At 43.0% G+C, this 22,051-nt stretch overlaps 1 protein-coding gene across 2 annotated transcripts in view; it reads left to right on the top strand.

Annotated features, from left to right (window-relative positions):
* The window catches only part of SETX (senataxin), a 674,415-nt gene that overhangs the window by 223,642 nt on the left and 428,722 nt on the right, over positions 1 to 22,051 (top strand). For both annotated transcript variants that reach the window (XM_085613922.1, XM_085613923.1), the window contains exon 8: positions 12,759 to 12,849. In XM_085613922.1, coding sequence (XP_085470048.1) covers positions 12,759 to 12,849 — 91 coding nt within the window. The remainder of the gene's footprint in view (positions 1 to 12,758; positions 12,850 to 22,051) is intronic.

Consider the following 22,051-nt stretch of genomic DNA (forward strand, 5'->3'; position numbering starts at 1 on the left):
GGTGGTAGCAAAGAGGGATATCGCTGCCCATTGGCTGACGGCTACCGCACCAAGATTGGTGCGTTGGCGCAAGGGGGTGGACTGCTGTACCGCCCAGGAACGACCTCTTTATGTGGCCTGGGGATGCCCCGGGAAATTTCGCCGAATGTGGGGGAAGTGGGTGCAAGTGATAGAGCTTTAAGGTGGAGATGTGGACCTTTGATTTGCATGTACGTCACTTTTTATATCGATGTGGAATGTGCTTACCCTGGACTATTCTCATGCAATGTAATTCTGAATGGTGCTGTTTGTTTGGTTACATTGAAAACTCAATAAAATTGATTATCAAATAATTTTTTTTTTTTAAAAGTCGCGCCCATCCTCCAGGCCGACCTCTACTTCCACCCCGAAGCCCTCGGCAACGAAGACACCAAGCAGTGACTCCCCGGCACCGAAAAAACACTCGGAGCCGACGAAGAAGCCACACCCCAAAAGTTCGGACTCCCACTCTTCGGAGCCAAAAAACCATCGACACCGAAGAAGCACACAGAGACTGGTAAACCACACCTCTCCAAGCCCAAAACCGCTCCGGAGCCAGCGCCGAAAAAGCCCTCGATGCCGACACACTCGGCACCGAACACCCAACCTTCTTCAGAAGAGCTTTTTCGACCAGACCCTCAACAAAAAACTCTAAAACTGGTCAATTGACTCTGAGTTCCAGAAAAAGACCACTGGACATACCTGCACCAGCTCCACCATCTAAAAAGAGGGACATAGCCACATCACCTCTTAGGGTCCCTTCTCCAGCTCCAACTTCTCCACCTCCTCCACCTCCACCTCCACCTCCCCAACCACCTTGTTCTTCAACACCATTCCCTACACCAGTAGATGATGACACATATGATGACACAGGGGGCGGTGACAATGACCTGCCACTAGGGGACCCCAGTCCAGCAGGTTCCCCTGACCCCTGGGATGACTATAATACGCCTGATGTCCCGCAAGATGACATCTATCCCTCTAGGCCTTCCCCACCAGAAGACACCATGAGTTTTAATCAGCTGATACACCGGGCTGCCCAGTACCACGGGGTCGACCTACATACAGAACCGGTCGAAGAGGATTTTTTAATGGACACTTTTGACACCACCGAACAGTCCACATCCACTTTACCCATGCTCAAATGGGTTATTAAACGCACTACAGAAGTATTTAAGGACCCTGTCAGGGACAGAGTCCTCAATCCTAGAATAGAAAAAAAATACAAAGATGCCCCTACAGACCCAGCTTACATTAAGGGCCCTGTTCCATTAGACTCCATGGTGGTCTCAAATGCTAGAAAAAGGGCTAATTCACAGACATCAGGTGATGCAGCTCCATCCGACAAAGAGTCTAAACTCCTCGACGGCTCTGGCAAAAGAACAGCGTCACAGGCAGCTAACATTTGGAGCATCGCAAGCACTCAGGCCCTGTTAGCCAAATACAATAGGGCTCACTTTGATGAGTTGGAGTCCCTACTCCAACACCTCCCGGACAAATACAAACATAAGGCCAACAACCTCATACAGGAGGGTAAAATTATCACCAATACCTCCATCCGGTGCGTTCTTGATGTCGCAGTTACGGCATCCAGAGCAGTAACCACAAGCGTCCTTCTCCGCAGGCACGCGTGGCTACGCATTTCCGGGTTTAAACCTGAGGTGCAAAGCTCTATCCTCAACCAACCATTCGACCAACAACACCTTTTTGGCCCTAATGTTGATGCATCCCTTGAGAAGATGAAAAAGGACACAGACTCAGCCAAATCAATGGGAGCCTTGCAATCGCAAGCTCCCAGACGTTCTTTTCGTCGCTCATCCTACAAGGGCAACTCCAGAGGATACTCGTCTGATACCTAATCCACCTCTTACAAGGCTCCCACCCAATCCACCTTCACCAGAGGTTATCAGAGAGGAGGATACAGAGGCAACAATAGCAAGGGCAGAGGCAAGACTAACAACACCCGCTCTGCCTCCACCCCTGCCCAATGACTTCCCTCCGCTTCCCCCGGACCATTCCACTCCTGTTGGGGGAAGACTGCAACAGTTCCTTCCTTTCTGGACCAACATCACCACAGACAGGTGGGTGCTACAAATAGTGGAATCGGAGTACTGTCTCGAACTTACCTCTACCCCCAAACATTCCACCCAAACAGCGTCCAATGTCAGCAGACCATTTGTCACTCCTGAAACAAGAGGTCATTTCCTTACTACAAAAAAGTGCAATAGAACTAGTTCCCCTGCACCAACAAAACACGGGAGTTTACTCCCTGTATTTTCTCATACCAAAGAACGACGGCTCTCTGAGACCTATTCTAGACCATGGCCACTAAACCTATACATACAATCGACCATTTCCACATGGTCACACTTAAGCAAGTCCTCCCTCTACTTTCACAGGGCGACTTCCTAGCTACCTTATATCTCAAGGACGCCTATTTCCATATTCCCATTCACGCAGCTCACAGAAAATATCTCAGATTTGTAGTGGACGGGCAGCACTATCAATTCAAAGTACTCCCTTTCGGACTCACAACAGCACCACGGGTATTCACAAAGTGCCTAACAGTAGTCGCAGCCCATCTAAGGAGACAACACATTCATGTCTTCCCATACCTCGACGACTGGCTCATAAAAGCAAGTGTGTTCATCACACTCACGCGACTATCCAGTTACTCCACGACATGGGGTTCACAATAAACCACAACAAGTCTCATCTGCAACCCTCTCACACGCAACAGTACCTCGGCGCCACAATAGACGCCTCGAAAGCGCTAGCCTGTCCCAGTCCAGCCAGGAAAGCAAGGATTCTCCCTCTCCTACCCAAATTTCAGCCGCATCACTCTCTTCCAGCTTGGGTGTTCATGCAGCTCATAGGGATGATGGCCTCTTGCATATTCATAGTGCCTCACGCAAGACTTCAGATGGGTCCCATACAAGAGTGCTTAGCACACCAATGGAATCAGGCTCAAGGTCAGCTAACAGATCTGGAGTTGGTAGACGGTCGCACTCATCGCTCTCTGCAGTGGTGGAACACCAAAAACCTTTTCAAAGGGCGACCGTTCCTAGAGCCAGTTCCTCAAATTGTCATGACGGCGGATGCATTGCTCTCCGGCTGGGGCCGGCTGGGGAGCTCACCTATTACATCACACCATGCAGGGCAGGTGGACACCTCTACAAATGTTATTCCACATCAATCACCTGGAATTACTGGCCATATTCCTAGCCTTAACAGCATTTAAAAAACAAATATCAGGCAAGACTGTCCTAGACCGCACAGACAACATGACAGCCATGTACTACATACAGAAACAAGGCGGGACACACTCTCTGCAGCTCTCTCAGCTGGCACATAACATATGGAGATGGGCTATACCTCAGAACATTTTTCTCCTAGCCCGACATGTCCCAGGAGTCCAAAACACCATAGCTGATCTGTTAAGTCGTCAAACGCAACCGATCCACGAGTGGGAACTCCATCCACAAGTTCTTCAACCATTCTTTCAAATGTGGGGGCAACCACAGATAGACCTCTTCGCCACCCACGAAAACGCCAAATGCCCAAGCTTCGCCACCAGATACCCACACCCATTGCCCAAAGGCAATGCGATATGGATGAACTGGTCAGGCAGATTTGCGTACGCCTTTCCGCCTTTCCCACTCATACCACTGGTGGTGCGCAAACTATGGCAACACTCACTGACTCTCATTCTAGTTGCTCCAACTTGGGTCAGACAACCGTGGTACACCACATTGCTGGAAGTGTCAGTAGTACCGCACCAAAGATTACACCTCTCACCACGCCTCTTAACCCAGAACCGTGGAGAGATCAGACACCCGGACCCAGCTCAGCTCAACCTTGCGATCTGGCTCCTGAAATCTTAGAATTCGGTTACCTTAACCTTCTTCCTGACTGTATGAACGTCATTAAGGAAGCTAGACGCCCTACCACTAGAGCCTGCTGCGCAGCCAAGTGGAAACAATTTGTGATATATTGTCATAACAATAACATCAATCCCCTAGATGTGTCTATCCAACACATCATAAGCTACCAACTACACCTACAAAGGTGCAACTTAGCCTATACGTCTGTTAGGCTACACCTTGCTGCCATAGCAGTATATCTACAAAATAGACAACATTTATCACTATTTAGGGTACCTGCTATCAAAGCCTTTATGGAAGGACTCAAAAGGATAATTCCTCCCAGAGTTTCACCCTCACCTGTGTGGAATTTAAATATCGTTCTCACAAGAATAATGGGACCTCCCTTGGAACCTCTACATAAATGTGAGCTACAATTCTTAACATGGAAGGTTGCTTTCCTAGTGGCCATAACTTCTCTAAGAAGAGTTAGTGAGCTACAAGCACTAACTATTCTGGAACCATTCTTACAAATCCATCACAATAAGGTTGTTCTCCGAACTAATCCTAAATTCCTTCCTAAAGTCATTTCTCCCTTCCACCTTAATCTGTGGAGTTGCCCGTATTCTTCTCGCAACTACACACAGTCGCAGAAAAAGTTCTTCATACTTTAGATGTTAAAAAAGCATTGCTCTATTACATTGATAGAACACAACCTTTTCGAAAAACTAAACAACTTTTCGTTTCTTTCTCACCACCACACAAAGGCAATCCCATATCAAAGACTGGGATAGCCAGATGGATTGTTAAATGCATACAAATTTGCTACCACAAAGCAAAACGTACGTTAACTGTTCCTCCTAGAGCCCACTCTACGAGAAAAATAGGGCTTCTATGGTGTTTTTAGGGAACATTCCATTAGATGACATCTGCAAAGCAGCTACATGGTCTACACCGCACACGTTCACAAAACACTATTGTGTAGATATGCAATCAAAACAACAAGCGAGTGTGGGCCAAGCTGTACTCAAAACCCTCTTTCAGACTACTGCAACAGATACTGGTGGCCGCCGCTAAGGATTGGGACTGCGATACAATCTATGCATAGTGTAATCTGCAGCTCATATGCCTCGAACAGAATATGCTACTTACCAGTATGCCTCTGTTCTTGGCATTTAGTGCTGCAGATCTACACACGCCCACCCGCCTCCCCGGCTTCCTTTATCTGTTCCAATATTATCTTATTTAGATACAGCATGCAAGGGCATCTTCCTGTTTCTTACAAAGCTCCATCATTTCCCTGCTGGCGAAAAACCTACCTCGTGACTTCCAAAGACTTTCCAGGACAAAAACAAGTGCAAACATCCGGGCCCAACACCAGATGGCGATCTATGCATAGTGTGTAGATCTGCAGCTCTACATGCCAAGAACAGATGCATACTGGTAAGTAGCATATTCCTTCCTATGCCCAGCCTAGCTCAATTAATGTCACATCATCAGTAAAATTAGAGCTTCTAGGAAATCTCCTAGTTCATTAGTATCCAACCTCATCTAGTTATTATTCATCCATATAACTTTCAAAATTGTATTCTTCTGAAATGAAAATTCTTACTTGCTAATTATTATAACATTAATCAGCTGTTCTGCCTCACGATTAAATTATAGACCCAAAAAGATTTTCTGTTCTACATTTTTATATTCTCTTTATATCCATTCTTTAAAAGGAATTTAGAAAAGTAGTGTGATATGTTATCTGGCCTCAAACCTTTCAGTCATGGGCATTTCATCCCCAATATTTCTCCATTGTCTTAACATCGCAAATCTATTGCCTCCGATTCAAAATCCTTATTATTCTAAATTGCCAGTGAAAACTTTTCACTCCAAGGGACTTCTTCAAACTCCTGTTCCTTGTGCAAAATGCATCTTCAATCAACTATATCATTATTACATTTTTGAATTTGAATATTTTTCATTTCACAGTAATGTCAGTGTTGTCCCAATGCAAGTACTTAAGCCGTAACTTAAATCATATAGACTTGAACCTTGTATAAAAGAGAATCTCATCACCAGAATCTTTCATTGTGACGTGGCAGATGCTTTGCCTCTAGTTAATGCTTTACTCTAATCAGCATCTCTATATTATCTGATATCTAAAATTCCTTTCAGATTAGATATGAGCAGAACCACTCCTATTTATTAACTATCATACCACAGTAAATTATAAAGTTCTCTATCCAAATAAGGCCTTAATTGTAAAGTAGTTCATTTACTAATCCAGAAAGTTTCTGCTGCCCTGACCCTTTTCTGTACATTACTCCGTCTTCTACTGGTAATATGTTTCAGTGCATCCCCATTGAATATTTAAGAATCCTGATACTTGATAACTGTTTTTTCCAACATTCCTTTAACTTTCCTCGTTGTAGATCCAATATATTGTTTGTCACAAATTACAATATAAACGCAATGTTTAGTGTTACAATGAAATAATTATTAAATTCACTTGTTTAAGTATATGTCCACGAAAACCTTTTGTTATCTAACATATATTTGCAACAAATACAATTTCCACATTTCTCACACCCTTTTTGTAAATTTGGTAGCCATTTTCAAGTTTCAGAAGAGGAATCAATATATTACTTGTATGTAATGGTGTCACTGGGACTGAGGAGTGTTTTTAATATGGGTGCTGTTTTTGCATATTATGAAATGTTTATTAGGTAAAATACCACAGATCTCTGGATCCAAGGAGAGAACATATCAATGTTTCAAAAGACGTCTGTAAAGCATGTTACTATTACTAGATGTAGTAATAAGTCTAATATCTTTTTTGTCTCCCAGTTTTCTACCTTTTTCCTTCAATAGTTCCTTTGTTTATCTTGCTAGGTCGTTCTCTAGCTGAACCCAAATTCTTTTCACTGTTCCCTCTCTGTAGAAACCTTTCCGTAATTACCAATACTTGTTTCTCATATTCACAATGTAAACTGCAGTTTCTCTTGGCTCTCAAATATTCCACAAAAGGATTATTGTTGATCTTCTCCAAGTGGGCCCTATTTGGCATGTAATATAGTATTAGTTGATGCCTGTTTCCTGAAGAGCCTAGATACAAGTTTCTCATTCTCCATTTACAATTCCAAATCTAAAAAGCATATTTAGGCCTTGCTGTATTCAAGAGTTAAGTGATGCTGAATCTACTATGATTTAAATGATTATGTAATACTTCAAAGTCCTCTGCCTTACGTTTCCAAATAACAAGAATGTAATGTAAATTGAAATTTATTAAGCGCTGTCACTCCGCTAGGAGTATCTTGGAGGTGAGAAGAGGTCCTAGACATACTCGCTCGTGGCCATGTTAAATCATTGTAAGACAGCAAGCATCCGGGGTATTCTATATCCATGTCTTCAGAGCCTTCCTGAATTTTGAATTTCTGTTTTCTGTAGTCTTAAATTGACTGGGAGTGCATTCCAGGCTTTAGTCCCCAGAACGGCAGCAGTTTTTCCTCCTTTTGTTATTCGTTTAAAGGTGGGAGGTTTAAGGAGGTTAGATGTCGAGGATCTGAGAGTCCTAGTAGTAATATAGGGGGAAAACCGTGCTGAGAGATACTTAGGTCCTGATTTAAGCGTGGCTCTATATGTAATTAGCTTTAAGAGCAGCGGATGCTGAGGCTCTACGTGGGAGCCTCAGGACAAGCCGCAGCGTTTTGGACCACCTGCAATTTTTTTTATCGTGGATTTGTTGGTTCCTGCGAAGAGGCTATTGCAGTAGTCTAGGCGTGAGAGAATCAGGGCCACTGCAACAGTTTTCTTTGCATGGAGTGGAATCAGATCAAATAATTTTTGTAATGATCTGATAAGGCCGAAGCAGGTCCCGGCGATAGCCGATGCGTGCGGGAGAAAAGAGTGCAGTAGCAAACTGTACCCCTAAATTCTTAGCTACCTTAACCATGTCTGGTGGGGGGAGTAGTTCCCTCTGGCCACCACATGTCTGGCTGGAATATTACATCTTTCCCAATGGGGAGGATTTCCGTTTTATCGGTGTTACATCTAAGGGGGTTATCCCTCATCCACTGGACGACTTTAGATAGGCAGCATTTGAAGTTTCATTCGGCGTTCGTATCGTTGTTATCGAGAGATACAATCATTTGAGTATCGTCTGCATAGGACGCTACTTCAATTCCGAAGGAGCTTATGAGGGAGATGAGCGGGGTCATGTAAATGATGAACAAACAGTGGGCTCAGTGAAGAACCTTGTGGAACTCCTGTTTTACTTTTCTCCATTGAAAGGAAGGTGCCAAGAGTCACCGCTTGTCTGCGGTTAGTAAGAAATGACTTCATCCATTCCAGCACAGTCCCTGAGATGCCTCCTCGTTCGAGCCTCTTTAGAAGAATGTAATGCGAGATGGTATCGAACGCAGCCGACAGATCGAGTAGGATAAGGACTGCTTTCTTGCCTTTGTCTGCCAGCATTTTTAAAGCGTCGGTGACTTCCAGAAGGGCTGATTCTGTTGAATGCTTTGGGCGGAAACCTGATTGTTGTGAGTGCAGAATATTAGCAGTTTCAATGAACTTGGTAAGTTCCTTATGTACAACTTTTTCTGTAATTTTACCTAGCAGGGGGAGCAATGAGATGGGCCGGAGATTAGAAAGCATGGAGGGATCGATGTTTTGTTTCTTTTTAAGAGGTTTTACCAGAGCCAGTTTCCACTCATCTGCTACTATTCCTGTGCTTAATGAAGCATTAATTATTTGATTTATAACCGGGTTAACTATGTGAATGATTTTATGGAAAATCATGGGAGGAGGGGCAGGCATCTAATGTGGAACCAGATTTGCAGGCTATGATAGCCTCATAAGTCTGTTCTAAAGGTACCGGCTCGAAGGTTTTAATGCAGTGGGCAGTGTAGAAGGGAACTGATTCGGTGATATCGTCCCAGTTGTGACTGGGAATGGTTAAAAAGTTCTTTTGGTTATTCAGAATCTTTTCTTCAAAATAAGTTGAGATGTCATCGCACAAGGTTTGTGATGGGGGCAATACTTTCTGCAGCGCTTCAGGGTTGGTGAAAGATTTTATGATCGAAAAAGAATAACATCAATATAATGTCACCAATACACAATTTTATCATTGTCTTCCCATAATCCAGTCTAGCATGCTCCCTCTTATCAAACCCATAAAATGGTGTGCATAAGAGGGAGCAAACCTGAACCCCATCGCTGTTATCCACACCTGCTAATACAATTCATTCTGATGCAAGAAAATGTTGACTATGAGGAACTCTTCAGGCAAATCCATATTCAGAGTATGTTGTAAGTAACTAGCTGACTTGGTAAATAAAAAGACTTCTAGACTCGTTTTATGTTCAGTATTCGTATATAGGTTGCTGACATCCATAACCTCCAAAAGGTCATCTTAATGGCAGGTTATATCCCTCATCTGTCCCAAAAGATCCTTTGTATTCCTTATGTATGAGAGTAACGTTTTAACAAAAGTAGCCAAATGTACATCGATAAATTTGGAAACCTGTTGTGTGTGACCCAGTTTCCAAAATGATAAGTCTACCCAGGTGGATCCTCCCTCCCTTTTGTATTTTTGCAAAGATGTTGATGGGAATAAGAGTGCCTTCAACAATAAAATAATTATATTCTTCCGTATCCAAGTTAAAGTTTTAATTTTTCTTTGAGTCTTTTTTTGATCTGTCCAAAGCAAGGTTATAAACTCTCATGTAGTTGGATCTATCTTTTTATTGCCAACAGGCCTCCCTATTATAATCTTGGAAGTTCAAAACAACTACATTGCCTTCTTTGTCGGCTTGTCTAATAATGATTGGCTCATCAGACTTCAAATCTTGTAAAACTTGAAATTCTTTTTTATTCACATTAGAGTCATGAGCATTATATCTAAATGCATTGACTTCTCTCATTATTAAGTTCTGGAAAATCTCAATCACATTCTCAGCCTGTATGGGAGGAACAAACTAAGATTCTGACTTCTAACTGCTTGACATAGTAGTTTCTTATTCAAATTTCAGTTTGTATGCAAGATCCTCTATATCACAATCTTCTAAATTTTGCAAAGTAGACATATCAAATCAGCTGTTTCATATTTATAAGGCCATCATATTTACAAATATGAAGGTTTCCTCATTTCAGGTGTACTATCAAAGTATTTCGTCAGTTTGAGGTTACATGTAAATCTGATAAAACCCACTTTCACGGTCAAATCATTCCCTACCTTAGTGGGTGCAAAGCTTTAAACACTTGTTGACAACACTTTTTTCTATATCTGTTAAAAGTCTACCTGAAACGTTCAAAACAATGTTTTGTATTTGTTAATTTGCTTTGCTCTCTGAGCCCTGGTTTTGAATGTTTCATGCCTTATCGTCCTACCCAGATTAGTGGCATTTCGCCAGGACATCCATGTAAACCTAATCTACTGAAATGTGAGACCTGTTTGGTATACTTTTATAGTCCCACCTCGATGTGACCAGTATTTAGTGTAAGAAAAGTAAAAACAGTATCTTCTGTGACTTACATCCCTTATTCTGATGTATTGTCCAAAAGACGCTTCTGACTTGAAAAGAATACATGCATAGTACAAAGTAAGATAAAACAAACAATCTGGTTGGCAGAATGTAATATTTTGTCCACATTATGCTTCAGTTTTTCATTTTTATGAACAGAGACCGCATTCACGATGTGCTAAATTTGTGCCACATGTGAAGTTGCCACGCGGTCCACATTTGTAATTGAGTGGGTATAGCCATAACAAACACACACATTAATGCCCCAAAAAATATATCTATTTAAGAAGTGGACTGAGCATTTAGCACTTGGTAAAGCAAAATTGGTTTCTCACCCAAATCCTGTAGTAAGTGTGCACCTCGGGACCCGTGAGAAGCAGACTACCAAGTGGCTTTCTACCTAGATAAAGTGGAATAGTAGAACTAATAAATGATGGTAAATGTAACATTCAGGGCAAGTGAGGTGGTTCTGCGTACTGCCATTAGCGGCATCACTTACTTGACCCCATCCATATTTGCTGCATTGAGCCTACCCTTTCTCACTGTCCCGCAAGTGAGAAAACAAGGATCGGTTAACTGTATATAATGGGAAGGAGCCTGTGTTCATTCAAGTCATTTGTAACAGGGACATGCGTAGTGATGTCACAACTCACTTAATGCATTCAGTGTGGAATCCTACAGTGTTTTCAATTAAAATGGCATTTAACAGGCGCTACATTGAGCAGTACGTCTATAGTTCAATCTCCCATATTAGTATTCTTTTTTCACTTCTTATCACTAACCAAAGACAAAAAGATGAGGATTGGGCATGCAAATACCCTCATAGTGCCTAAAGTTTGTGTGCTGGGTTCAAGAAGGACTTTTTTCTTGCTTTAAATTATCATCAGTTAGAAAGAAGTATGCTTCCAGTGTGGGTGTACAAGTTGCCTCAATGTCTGGTACTCTGTTTGTAAGCCAGTTCAAATTTGGAGGGGTTGAAAAAATATATGGCACCAAACCACCATTATACCTAGCTAAACATTATGAGCTCTACGGTAAACAGCAGGGTTTTTCTGTATATTACTAAGTGGGGACAATATGAAACTGTTCCTGTTACCCGGTCAGTCTACGATTTCACTCATCTCAAAATCCCCTGTTCACGGGCCATTAACTTGTAAAATGGAATACCTCCTATGGGAAGACTGTCAATATTAATTTGTCATAGCTAATGAAGACCAGAGAATGTCATCATTCAGACCATATGTTTTTGTTGGTAGCTTGATGACCCATTTTGTTCCTTCTCAAGTAATCTGCCCTGCATGTTGTAGGTCTCACCCAATGTGTCTAGAATAACTGATAAGTGAACAGTTATTTTGTTGCAGGCTGTTCGGCATGGGATGTTTCATGTGTCCTTACTTTGTTGTCATATTGCTCTGCATCTGAGAGCTTTAAAGGGCGTAATTCCAAACTCTTCTCAATATCAGAGCCAACTTTTACCTTTAGTGGTTTTAACCGTAAGGAGTGTGGCGGAGTATACGGTTGGGCACTGTAGGAAAAAGTTTAGTTTACCTAGTCACATATGCTGTACTGCAGTGTAGCCAACATGAGCTCCCATCTTGTAAAATATTGAAAATCAGCTCTTGAAATGGTGCCATCCAAGTTTCTGACTATGCAGAAAGAACAATTGATGGACAGAATCCTGAACAATGTCAAACATTCACCCCAGTACAAAGATCTGGGCCTAAATCCATAGTTATATTTCTCCCCAGACCATTTCAGTTTAAACCCAGCTATATGCAGATCAGTTTTTACCCTCCTCCCCATGGGAGCATTCCAGCACGAACTGCCAGGTCACAGAGCCGGTTTCTATCACCCCTCATCAGCCAGGCTAGCTTGTCTCCAGTGGCAAGGAGAGCACTGGACCCACGTCTGGGCAAACCCGTCCCACTAAGGTGGCAAATGCAAAAAGAACAATTAATGGACTCTTCCCATGGGGAGCAGGGTCAAGGCTGATTTGCATATGTCTGGGAACAAACTGGAATGGCGTGGTAAGCAAAAAGAAAATGGATTGAGACCCAAATCTCTTTACTGGGGGTGAATGTTTGACATTGTTTAGCATTCCGCCATCAATTGTTCTTTTTGCCTCCATCTTTCTGAGGGCATGTGCTTTGTTGGTCTGAAAAACTGAGTTTCTGCTACAGTCTCCTGCCCCAACTTCCTAAAATTGCTATCAGTTGCTTTTCCACTCATCCCAAAAACGTACTGCATTGTTTTTCTGCTTAATTGTGAGTGAATTGTGTTGTGTTGTAAACATGTATTTCAATGCATCAAATATTGATTCACCTCCTTAAAATACTATGTCTTTCTATGTGCTTGTTTTAAGAACTAAAATTGAGCCAGACTCCGACTATGGTGATGATCAAGTGACTTGCAGCCAGATTGTGTACGACTTCAATACAGAGAAGCCAAAGAAGGTATTCCCATTTTTTTTTGTGGTCTTTGCTTCATGTGCACAAAACATAAAGGGGCCCTTGGAGTATTTAAAGACCAGTGAGTATTAACTCCTACTCCACTGTCAAACGCACAAAACACCCAGGTCTATTCATTATCATGAAACTTATTGTCACTCGGTAAGGAAAGGTTTTCCCTCCAGCATGCTAACGGTAGACATTTGTCATGACAAGAACACTCACCCACCCTTATGTGGGGTCCATTCATATAGGGTTCCACTTTGTATTGAGCTTCAGAGTGACTGGGAAGAACTGAACAGGGGTTGTGAACCTTAAAACACAGGGGGTTGTAAAATCCCTAGTGGATGCAATCAACCTTATTGTACATTGTGAGGTTCAAATGCAGTTCTTCATGCTGGTCATATTGATGAAATGATGGTGAATGTTTCCTAATGCTTGACATCAAGTTGGAGAGTTTCTTTTCTCAGATTTGCATTTGACAATTTCCCTAAAATCTAATGGGACATGGGCTGGTCAGACCATTCCTCTAGTTCAGGGTGCTAGAAGTTTTCTTCTGATCAAAACCAGTTGTGTCCAGATTTAGTCACCCTGGAGTGTTCTTGCATGTCTGATAACTTACGTGTTACTCTTGCTTCATAATTGCCTTAAACAAAAGTGGGTCCGAGCTTCAGACTGTCTGCAATAAAGTCTTACCCCTGTTCCTAATTCATAACATTATTTAGGCTGTGTCTTGGATCCCTACCTATTACCTACTCTTTGTTGTTATTGCCTGATCACCCCACATGTCAGTAACACATATTGCCATGACAGTCATTAGGGTTTTTTTGCTGATGGTTGAGCTCCCAATCTCTTATGAGATGGAAGATCACATTCACACTCGCCACTTTTAACTTTGTTGTCTTTCCTTTGTAAGACTATCTCCAACATTGAGTTTCTGTTCATTGGGCCACTGCTACTGATTCCCTCTTAGTCTATTGCCAGCTTTATAGATTTCTCTATATTAATGTGTTTTTAGGTCTCGCCTGAGCCAGCGCGCATGCGCTGCTCTGCAAGACTTTTTGTAAGGGGGCTTCAAAATCTGACCACACGCTCGTGCGTGTGGTTTTTTTTGGTCAGAGGCTATTGGCCTTTGCGTGCGTCTTTCTAAGAAAGACCGCACGCAATTGGGCAAAGGCGGGTGCATGTCCCACCTTTGCTCCGCCCACGGCCTATTACTTGCAGTTACCTGCACAGGCACCATCTGTTTTGAATTATCGTGCCCAGACGTGTGCGAGATAATTCAAAACAGATGTTTCGCTGTGGCGAGTGCACCACTCGCGTGTTTGTTTTTGTTGGTGAAGTCTTTCCCTTTCACTCCGCTTATTCTTTAAATGTGTTTCAACATTGCGCGCGGTTTAGATCTCCATATTGGACTTGTTTGGAAATACTCGTGGACGCATCTGACTAAGTTAAGGATTGGCCCTATATGGATGCGGCTTCTGGTCATTAGATCTACGGTATTTTGGCACTCTGCAGTGTATGTGTTTATACGTAGTACGTAACGTATGTTATTTATTCTGCGTGACCATAGGTAACCATATGTTAAAGTGGCTTCATATTTGGGATCATGCAACACTTAATAGCATGCCACATTTTTTTAGATTTAGCCTCCACTAGGTTTGTGTGCGCAGTACGCCTCATAACAATTTCCATTAATGGGTACTATTTTTTCCGTATTCGGATGCGGGGTCTTATTTTCATCATGCCGCATCTCTTAATGAGGAGCCTTTACTACGGTTACGTGCACAATATGCCGTTTGTGATTGAGCACTGACTACGATCCTCACTATTGAGGATAGCCTTTAATTCAACTGCTGGGCACTGTGGCACCCTAACTAAATATAGTGTGTGGCATCTATGTGCTTGAATAGCTGATATACACGTTTCTTAATATCGACTTGCTAATGGTGCTTTCTCTTTTTTTAGGTCTGCCTCTCGTATTCAGCCCTCATACCGCCTCCCACCCGTTCCTACCCTTGTCCGTTTTCTTCCCTTGTTTCTTGCCCTGCCTTCATCCCTCTTACACCCGCCCTTCATTTGACCTCACTCCGCTATCTCATGCCCCCACCCCACCACTCCTTTTGTTCTTATGTCAACCCTTTAGTCCCCCTCTTCTTGTCTTTTGTTACCCACCTCTTACCTGATAATTTCCTCTCCTCTCAAATCCTGCATGCCCTCTTACCCCTCCCCTATAACTCTTCCCCAGCTTCATTTTCTCTGCCCCTCCCCATTTTCTACACTTCTACTCCAACTTCCTTCAGTGTTGCCTCTCCACCTTCCTTCTCTTTTCCCCTTTCTCCCATTCTCTTTTTTAACCCCTCTCCACCACCGACTCTTCCCCTTCTCTCTCATTCTCTCTTCCCTCTTATACATTTCTTTAACCTTTGCCTCTCTACCAACCCTCTCTCTCATTTACACTTTAGCTTCTTGCATGTCCTACCCAGGAGGTCTGCCTCCCTCCACTATCCCTTCTCTACCCCCTACTCCGCTTTCCCTCCTCTCCCCCTTCGCCCCCATCTATTCCTCTCTTTTTTTCTAATACCTCAAAGGTTTTCTAATGTATGATGCAATGGCTCTTTCTCATAATATAAACCACCTAATCTTATCTTACTCAGCCCCTGCCCTTCCACACACTCACCTATTGCAGACTAACATTGGCAAACATAGAAAAGTCAATCTAATAGCTCCAGTCAGTCATACATATTTTAGGTGTGTTGCAAATCGCCTATGGCTCCTTCCGGTACCTTCTGAGCGCTGATATCTACACATATACGTGCATTTCAGCGTTGCCAGTAAACAGTGGCACAGCAAGGAAAATTTCTCCCACTGCAACTGTTTTGGTCGTAAAACAGGCCTGATTTGGGGTGCTGTGGGCCCCTCACGCGCCATTGCCCCAGGGCCAAACCACCTGCTGCACCAATGAAAGTGGTGAATCCGTTCAGTATTAGGAATGCGCTCCATTGCTCTGATGGGGTGTCGTGATCTGGGGCTTGACCTATCGTGGGTGCAGGGGCCTGCTACAGGATACATGGCTTTGGTGTGGTTTCTCGGTCACTAAAGCAGCCATAAGCAGCCCGAACTGGCGCGGACTCGCCTGAGCAGTCATGATGTCGGGATAGACAAACCAAAACAATCAATAGAACAGGCAGGAAATAGTTGCCAACATTCCCTCCCAAAAAAGAAAAAAATAAACATTTTTGTATTCTCTTTTTAATAAGGTTGTTCAGGTATACATATCATCTTAATTATAGAAAAGGTAACAAAATGCTTACAACACTTTTTACTATTACTTTGCTACACACAAGCCACACTTATCTACAACATAGCTTAAACATATTAGCAAAGCCAATAGGTCCAGCTAAACACTTACAAGGTCCCAAAGGTGAGACCTATTGGCTATGCCAATGCTTGTTTTAAATTATTTTTAAATTATTTTATCCCCGTTTTTATACAACGGCAATTTCGCTACAATAAGTCTTGGCATATTCATCAGAAGACACGACACACAGAATGCAATGGCAAGCTTGGAATAACAAAAGATAATAAACAGATATACTGCATAATTCTCGAATAAAGCCGAGAGTTTGGATCGAGGTCCACTATCCCCCCCTGTTTAACAAAAAAGGAGTAATCCGACAAAAACAAAAGCTCATAGAATACAAACAATATATGTTTATATATTTCCCAGGCTTACTGCAGCCAATTTGTACAGGAGCCCATATATGATAGCCCAAGGCCCTTTTTCTTCGTCCTCTTAATTTATATATTGAAGATTGTAAGTTATAGATAGGTAACAGCCTTGATCGCCAATTACTAAACGTAGGGGGATCGGGACTTATCCATTCGGAAGTGATACATAAGCGAACAATAGCCATTGCAATAAACAAAAATCCGGTCGTAGATCTCGGCCTTGTATTTCCTTCCATGTCAAATCCTAAGCCCAGAATTACAAGATCGGCCGTGATAGGTATCGGAATCCCTAAGATAATAGCCAGAAAATGTTAGACCTCTTGCAGAAAGACACCCAGTCTAGGGCAAGAAAAAAACATATGAACAGAATCTGCTGCCTGCAATATACACTTATATTTCCTCCCCTCAAATCCCTCCACTTAGCAATCTTTCCTGGAGTATAATAAAGATCAATGACAGACACAAAATACTGGCTCCGGAGACTTCAGTTATTAAAATCTGATTCGCCAAATCCAAACATTCCTCAATGTTTATTCCTATCTTTCCCAGCTTGCTTTCCCACTTTATATTCCAAGTGTAGATATCAGTGAGAGCTTCCAGTAATTGTTGATAAATCTTTCCTATCGGAGATTTTTTCCGTATTATTTCGATCAGAGGAATCTTATCAAACCTTAGATCTGATCCATGCATACTTCTCCCTAAAAAACTTCGAACCTGTAAATATTCAAAAAAGTCTTGTTAATTTCCCCTGTAAATTAACGAATGAAAGAAGTTGGCCTCCATCAAAAAAATCACCCAGAAAGAAAACTCCCTTAGTCCCCCATGTAAATGTAATATGGTCCTGAAAGATTAATGGGAGGATACCGGAAGCCGATAATGAAGTATAGTATTTAGGATCTTCATCTACGCCGAATTTGTTTCGAGACTGAATAAGCAGCTTTAAGAATTTAGTCTTTTTATAGTAGCTAGGTTCTGCTATCCTAACCAGGCAGCTGTTTGCTTCGTTCCCCAGCCCAATTTCGTATATGGTTGGTCTGCTAGCTAACTGAATTTCAGCCTTAACCCAAACTAAAAGGATCCCCATATGTTGTATCATGGATGCCCAATAATATAACAAACAAGCATTTGCAATGCAATAGGTCTCGCAATTACACGAGTTAAAGCTATTGGCATTGTAAATGACAATGCCAATAGGCATTGTTATTTGCAATGTCAATAGCTCAAACTCGCGTAAATGCGAGACCTAATGCATTGCAAATGCTTGTTTTTCTAAGTTGTCAAAAATAGTCAGGATAAATGCAGAACAGCGCACGGAAGAGGACAGGTTTCCCGCCTCCGTGCCCCGCTGCACTCCTTAAGCATAACTCACGAGGGGTACACAAAGGGCATAGACAATGAGGGCCGTGGGGAGCCTGCTTATACCTCGCTGGGGTGGTGATGAGAAAAGCAAACCCATTCTTTTTATTGAGCCAGCCCCACCCTCCTCGCCTCCCCTCATGCACACTCCCTTCCGAGGGGGTCTGTGCCGTACAAAGAGTCTGTGCCCAGGTGCACCTCTGAGCCGCGCGAGCAGGGGGTCCGAGTGTGTGTGGGGCTCAGCCTCACCCGGTGCACCCACTGACACACTGGTAGGTGTACAAATGCCGCATGCTGGTTACAGCGCAGGGGGTTAATGCTCCTAGCACACCCCGCTCCCCAGTCTTCTGTCCTGTATTATCAGCCCGTCTTACGCTAGCCTCGCGCCTCCTCCTCACGCGAGTAAACATTTGGCTAAAGGCCTCAGCTCAACCTGAATGGCGGGGGTGGCCTTGTGAAGTGCCTCGCGCGCCCCCCGATCGCTGATGGTTTTGTGCTGAAGTACACAGCTGATAACAAGCCTGTGACCCCGGCGGCGGCCGGGCCGCTAGAATTACAGGGTAACCAGGCGAAAGCTGGCTGCAATACACATATATCATAGATGTTGGGAATCTTTGAGCCGCTGACTATCTGTCAGGTCTTGCGAATTCGTACTGCCAATACAGCTCTAGGTGGGATTTCGTGGTGATGAAGGGCGGGTAGATGTGCCCAGGTGTCACTTCTTCTGCTTTTCGTTCGATTAATGTATTTAAACACCCCTTGCAACCAACAGGCACTTTCAATGAGATTCATCTCGGGCAGCGCTGCGAGGTCATATTAGTGCAATGCAACGCTGCACAGATCTCTGTAACATAACATTCTAGTCACCTACTCTGTCATGGGGTATAAATCAACATCAGGGCTTTCTATCTTTTAAAATCTGCGCGCCAAGCACCCCTCCCTGCCCCCGGCCCGTTCCCTACAGAAACACCTGGACTCAGAGCTGATGACGCACATCCCATGCACGCGACCGGCCAGGGTGCACAGAGAAGCGCGTGGCGCCACGTGAAGTGCTTTGCATAATGGTACAGTTACAAACCAGACCCGCGTCTACTCTCAATCGGTGCCCGCCCTTTGCATATTAGCCTCGAGAGACAGATGTTTTTCCAAGAGACAATATGAAAATTACCCTCTGAAGAACATCCCGGCGGCCGGTGGGCCTCGGGTCCCAGTGACGAAGCCTGCAAATCTAAGTTACAATAAAAGCATGTTGACTTTTGGGTACTCTTGTGTAGCCAGAGGAAAAAGTGAACTTTAAAGCTGTTCATCGTATGATGAACTAGCCGGGCATACTCCAGAAGGAAGGGCACGTGAGGGAAGAGAAAAGGGGCAATTTTGCAAGGCTAATGTCTGGTAGGACAGGACCGGTGACAGCCTGACAAAAACAGATATGCTTTGAAGTCACTGCAATCCTCTTTCCATCAGGCCTTGACGCTTCCATATGGAGGGTGCATGTCAATTGCCTCTGACCCAGTTCACATCCCAGCCAGTGGCGTAGCTAGATCTTTTGGTGCCCATGGTGGTCCCTGCGTTTGCTGTCCCGCGACGGCAGTAGGTAAGAGCGAGTGTAATTTCTGGGTTTAATATGCCTGTTCAAAATATTGTAACGTTGAGATATTTTGGTACCCAATTGATGATATATGGAGAAAAAAAAGTGATGTCATTACGACGTGTGCTCTGCACTGAAGTGTCTTTCAGAAGGAGACCGCACAAGTACCGTTTTGCGCAGCTCTTAGTTTAAAAATCCTATCCTTTATACTGAATGAAATAAAAAAAAAATACATTGCAATGTGAGACTCCAAAAGCTCTGTTCCTGTACGGTTATCATTTGTGGAAAAGCAGCTCGACCGTGCATATATCAAAAGTGTCTGGGTTGCAAAGACATGCGTTTTTGTGTATTTTCAAAGCACTGCCTATTTGGGTTTACCCTGTCGTGTCTGCAGAAGGGAAGCAGCTTGATTATCATTTTGACATGAAAGAGTGAAGATGGACAAAGTAAACGATTGTGACGAAGAGACGTGGGGCAGAGCAGAAAGCAAGCGCCAATCCGCTATGAGTGGTGTAATCAGGTCTTAGGACACTCGTGCACGGGGCAGTCAGTACCTGAAGTTCTGCCCACGTATACAAGTCGGGGGCAAATGACGTGGGAAATGGGTAAAAAAACACAAGACAAGCCCGCCGCTGGAAAAAAACATGAAGCTGACGAGGAGGGAGTGGGAGGGGCTTTCACTGAAAGTGACACGGCAGTGAAAGGAAAACAAACAAGCCCGGCGGAGCGTGGCGCGAGCGCTTGGCAGGGCAATTTAAAACGACCCATTGCTCATTGAAGGTGGGAACAGGCTATGCGTGCAGCCAGAGAAAATAAACAAACGAGAGGGGAGGGGGGAATGCCAGCAACAGAGGAGCCCGCGAAAGTGAAAGTGATCACGATCGCTACGAAGGAAAGACACATGGCGCTGTGCACGTTCACGTGCACTGTAGCTTTAGGCCACGGCAGCACTTTGAAAAGCCCAGATATAAAATGTCTCTTAGAGCCTTTGGCTCACGAGACCTAAAAATGACTTGGAAGAGTCATCCATTTAAGCGCCCTTCTTGGTTTCCGATACCCCCAAAAAAATCTGGAACAGATCCTCTCTACACACTTTGCGTTACAGGCTGTAGACAGGCGTTTTTTTTTTTTTTGTACATGAAATGTCAGATTACTGTAGTGGGCAGAGTTATGTAGTCTCTCCCCCCAAAGACAAACCCTGGGGTGTAGAAATGTTTCCCTGTGATTCTTTTAAACGCCCTTTTGCGAGGGATTGCACATTTGTCATTTTTTACATCTTTGCAGTGTTATAACAGCAAGCATGATGGTTACTAGCTTTATGCACAATTCATTAGCGCTCAATTCTGTAGGCTTGTTTATTATGAAACATTATGACAAACCCAGTAGGCTTGACTAGCTTATTGTGAAAAGAAGGTAGAAAAGCCAATAGATTTTTATGTTGGATTGTGATTACTCTGTGCTAATACCTGTAATCAGGTATTTCTTTTATATGGAAATTTACAGATTATCACAGTAGAAGAAGGTTTTGGTGTTGGTCATCCACTCCCGCAAACCATGGCGATAGAAGGTCTACACTGTGTTAATCCTTATTAGGCCATCTTATGGGGACTATATAATGTTTTGACAACTGGTGTTTTGAACAGATTTGTAATTTATTACAATGGACCGAATGGTTGCTTTGTGGAAAAATGTATGCTCTATTCAGTTGATTTTATCTGGTTATTTTGACAAACCAATCCTGAAGCCTGTGGTTGGTTCATGGGGAATAAGTTATTTCAGATACCATAAGTCCAATCTGTTTATTATAAAAAATCATGACCAAGTATGTAGGTGAGATTTATATATTAGGAATGTAGAACAAACCAATAGGCCTTTAAGAGTGGATTGTTACTACACCGTGTTAAAGCCTCCAGACATATATATGCATACAAAATCTCACTGGCTACCCTTATAGGCAAGGAGTTTGGTGTCTGTGACCCACATTCACAAACCCTAAGAGGTAAAAGATTTGCACTGTAATACGTTTTGCTAGAATCACTTTGACTAGCCTGATGGGCTAATTTGCGTGTTAGGATTGCAGGATCTTGCTAAAAAAAAAAAAAATCTCCCATCCACCCCCATGTTTTGCAGAGTATTATTGCGCGCACTCGACCCAAAGGTGTTCGAGCGCTTTACGTGAGCACTAGTTACTTTATACAAGGACACTTTTTAAAAAATTTTGAGGCACGGGGAGATAACGGGATTTGCCCAGAATCACAGGATGTTGAGGTGACGCCAAGACTTCAACCTGGATCAATAGTTTCGAAGTTGGCAGCTCTGGTTGTAACACCACACTAATATATACACAGTCTCTCTCTCTCTCTCTCTCTCTCTCTCTCTCTCTCGCTCTATATATATATATATATATATATATATATATATATATATATATATATATATATATATATATATATATATATATATATATATATATATAGATATCTGATTGTAGAACATGTGGCTGTAGATATTATGCTCTGAATACTCCTGCTA

This window comes from Triturus cristatus, chromosome 1_2 (assembly GCF_964204655.1).
Source record: "Triturus cristatus chromosome 1_2, aTriCri1.1, whole genome shotgun sequence".
NCBI classification, from domain to species: Eukaryota; Metazoa; Chordata; class Amphibia; order Caudata; family Salamandridae; genus Triturus; species Triturus cristatus.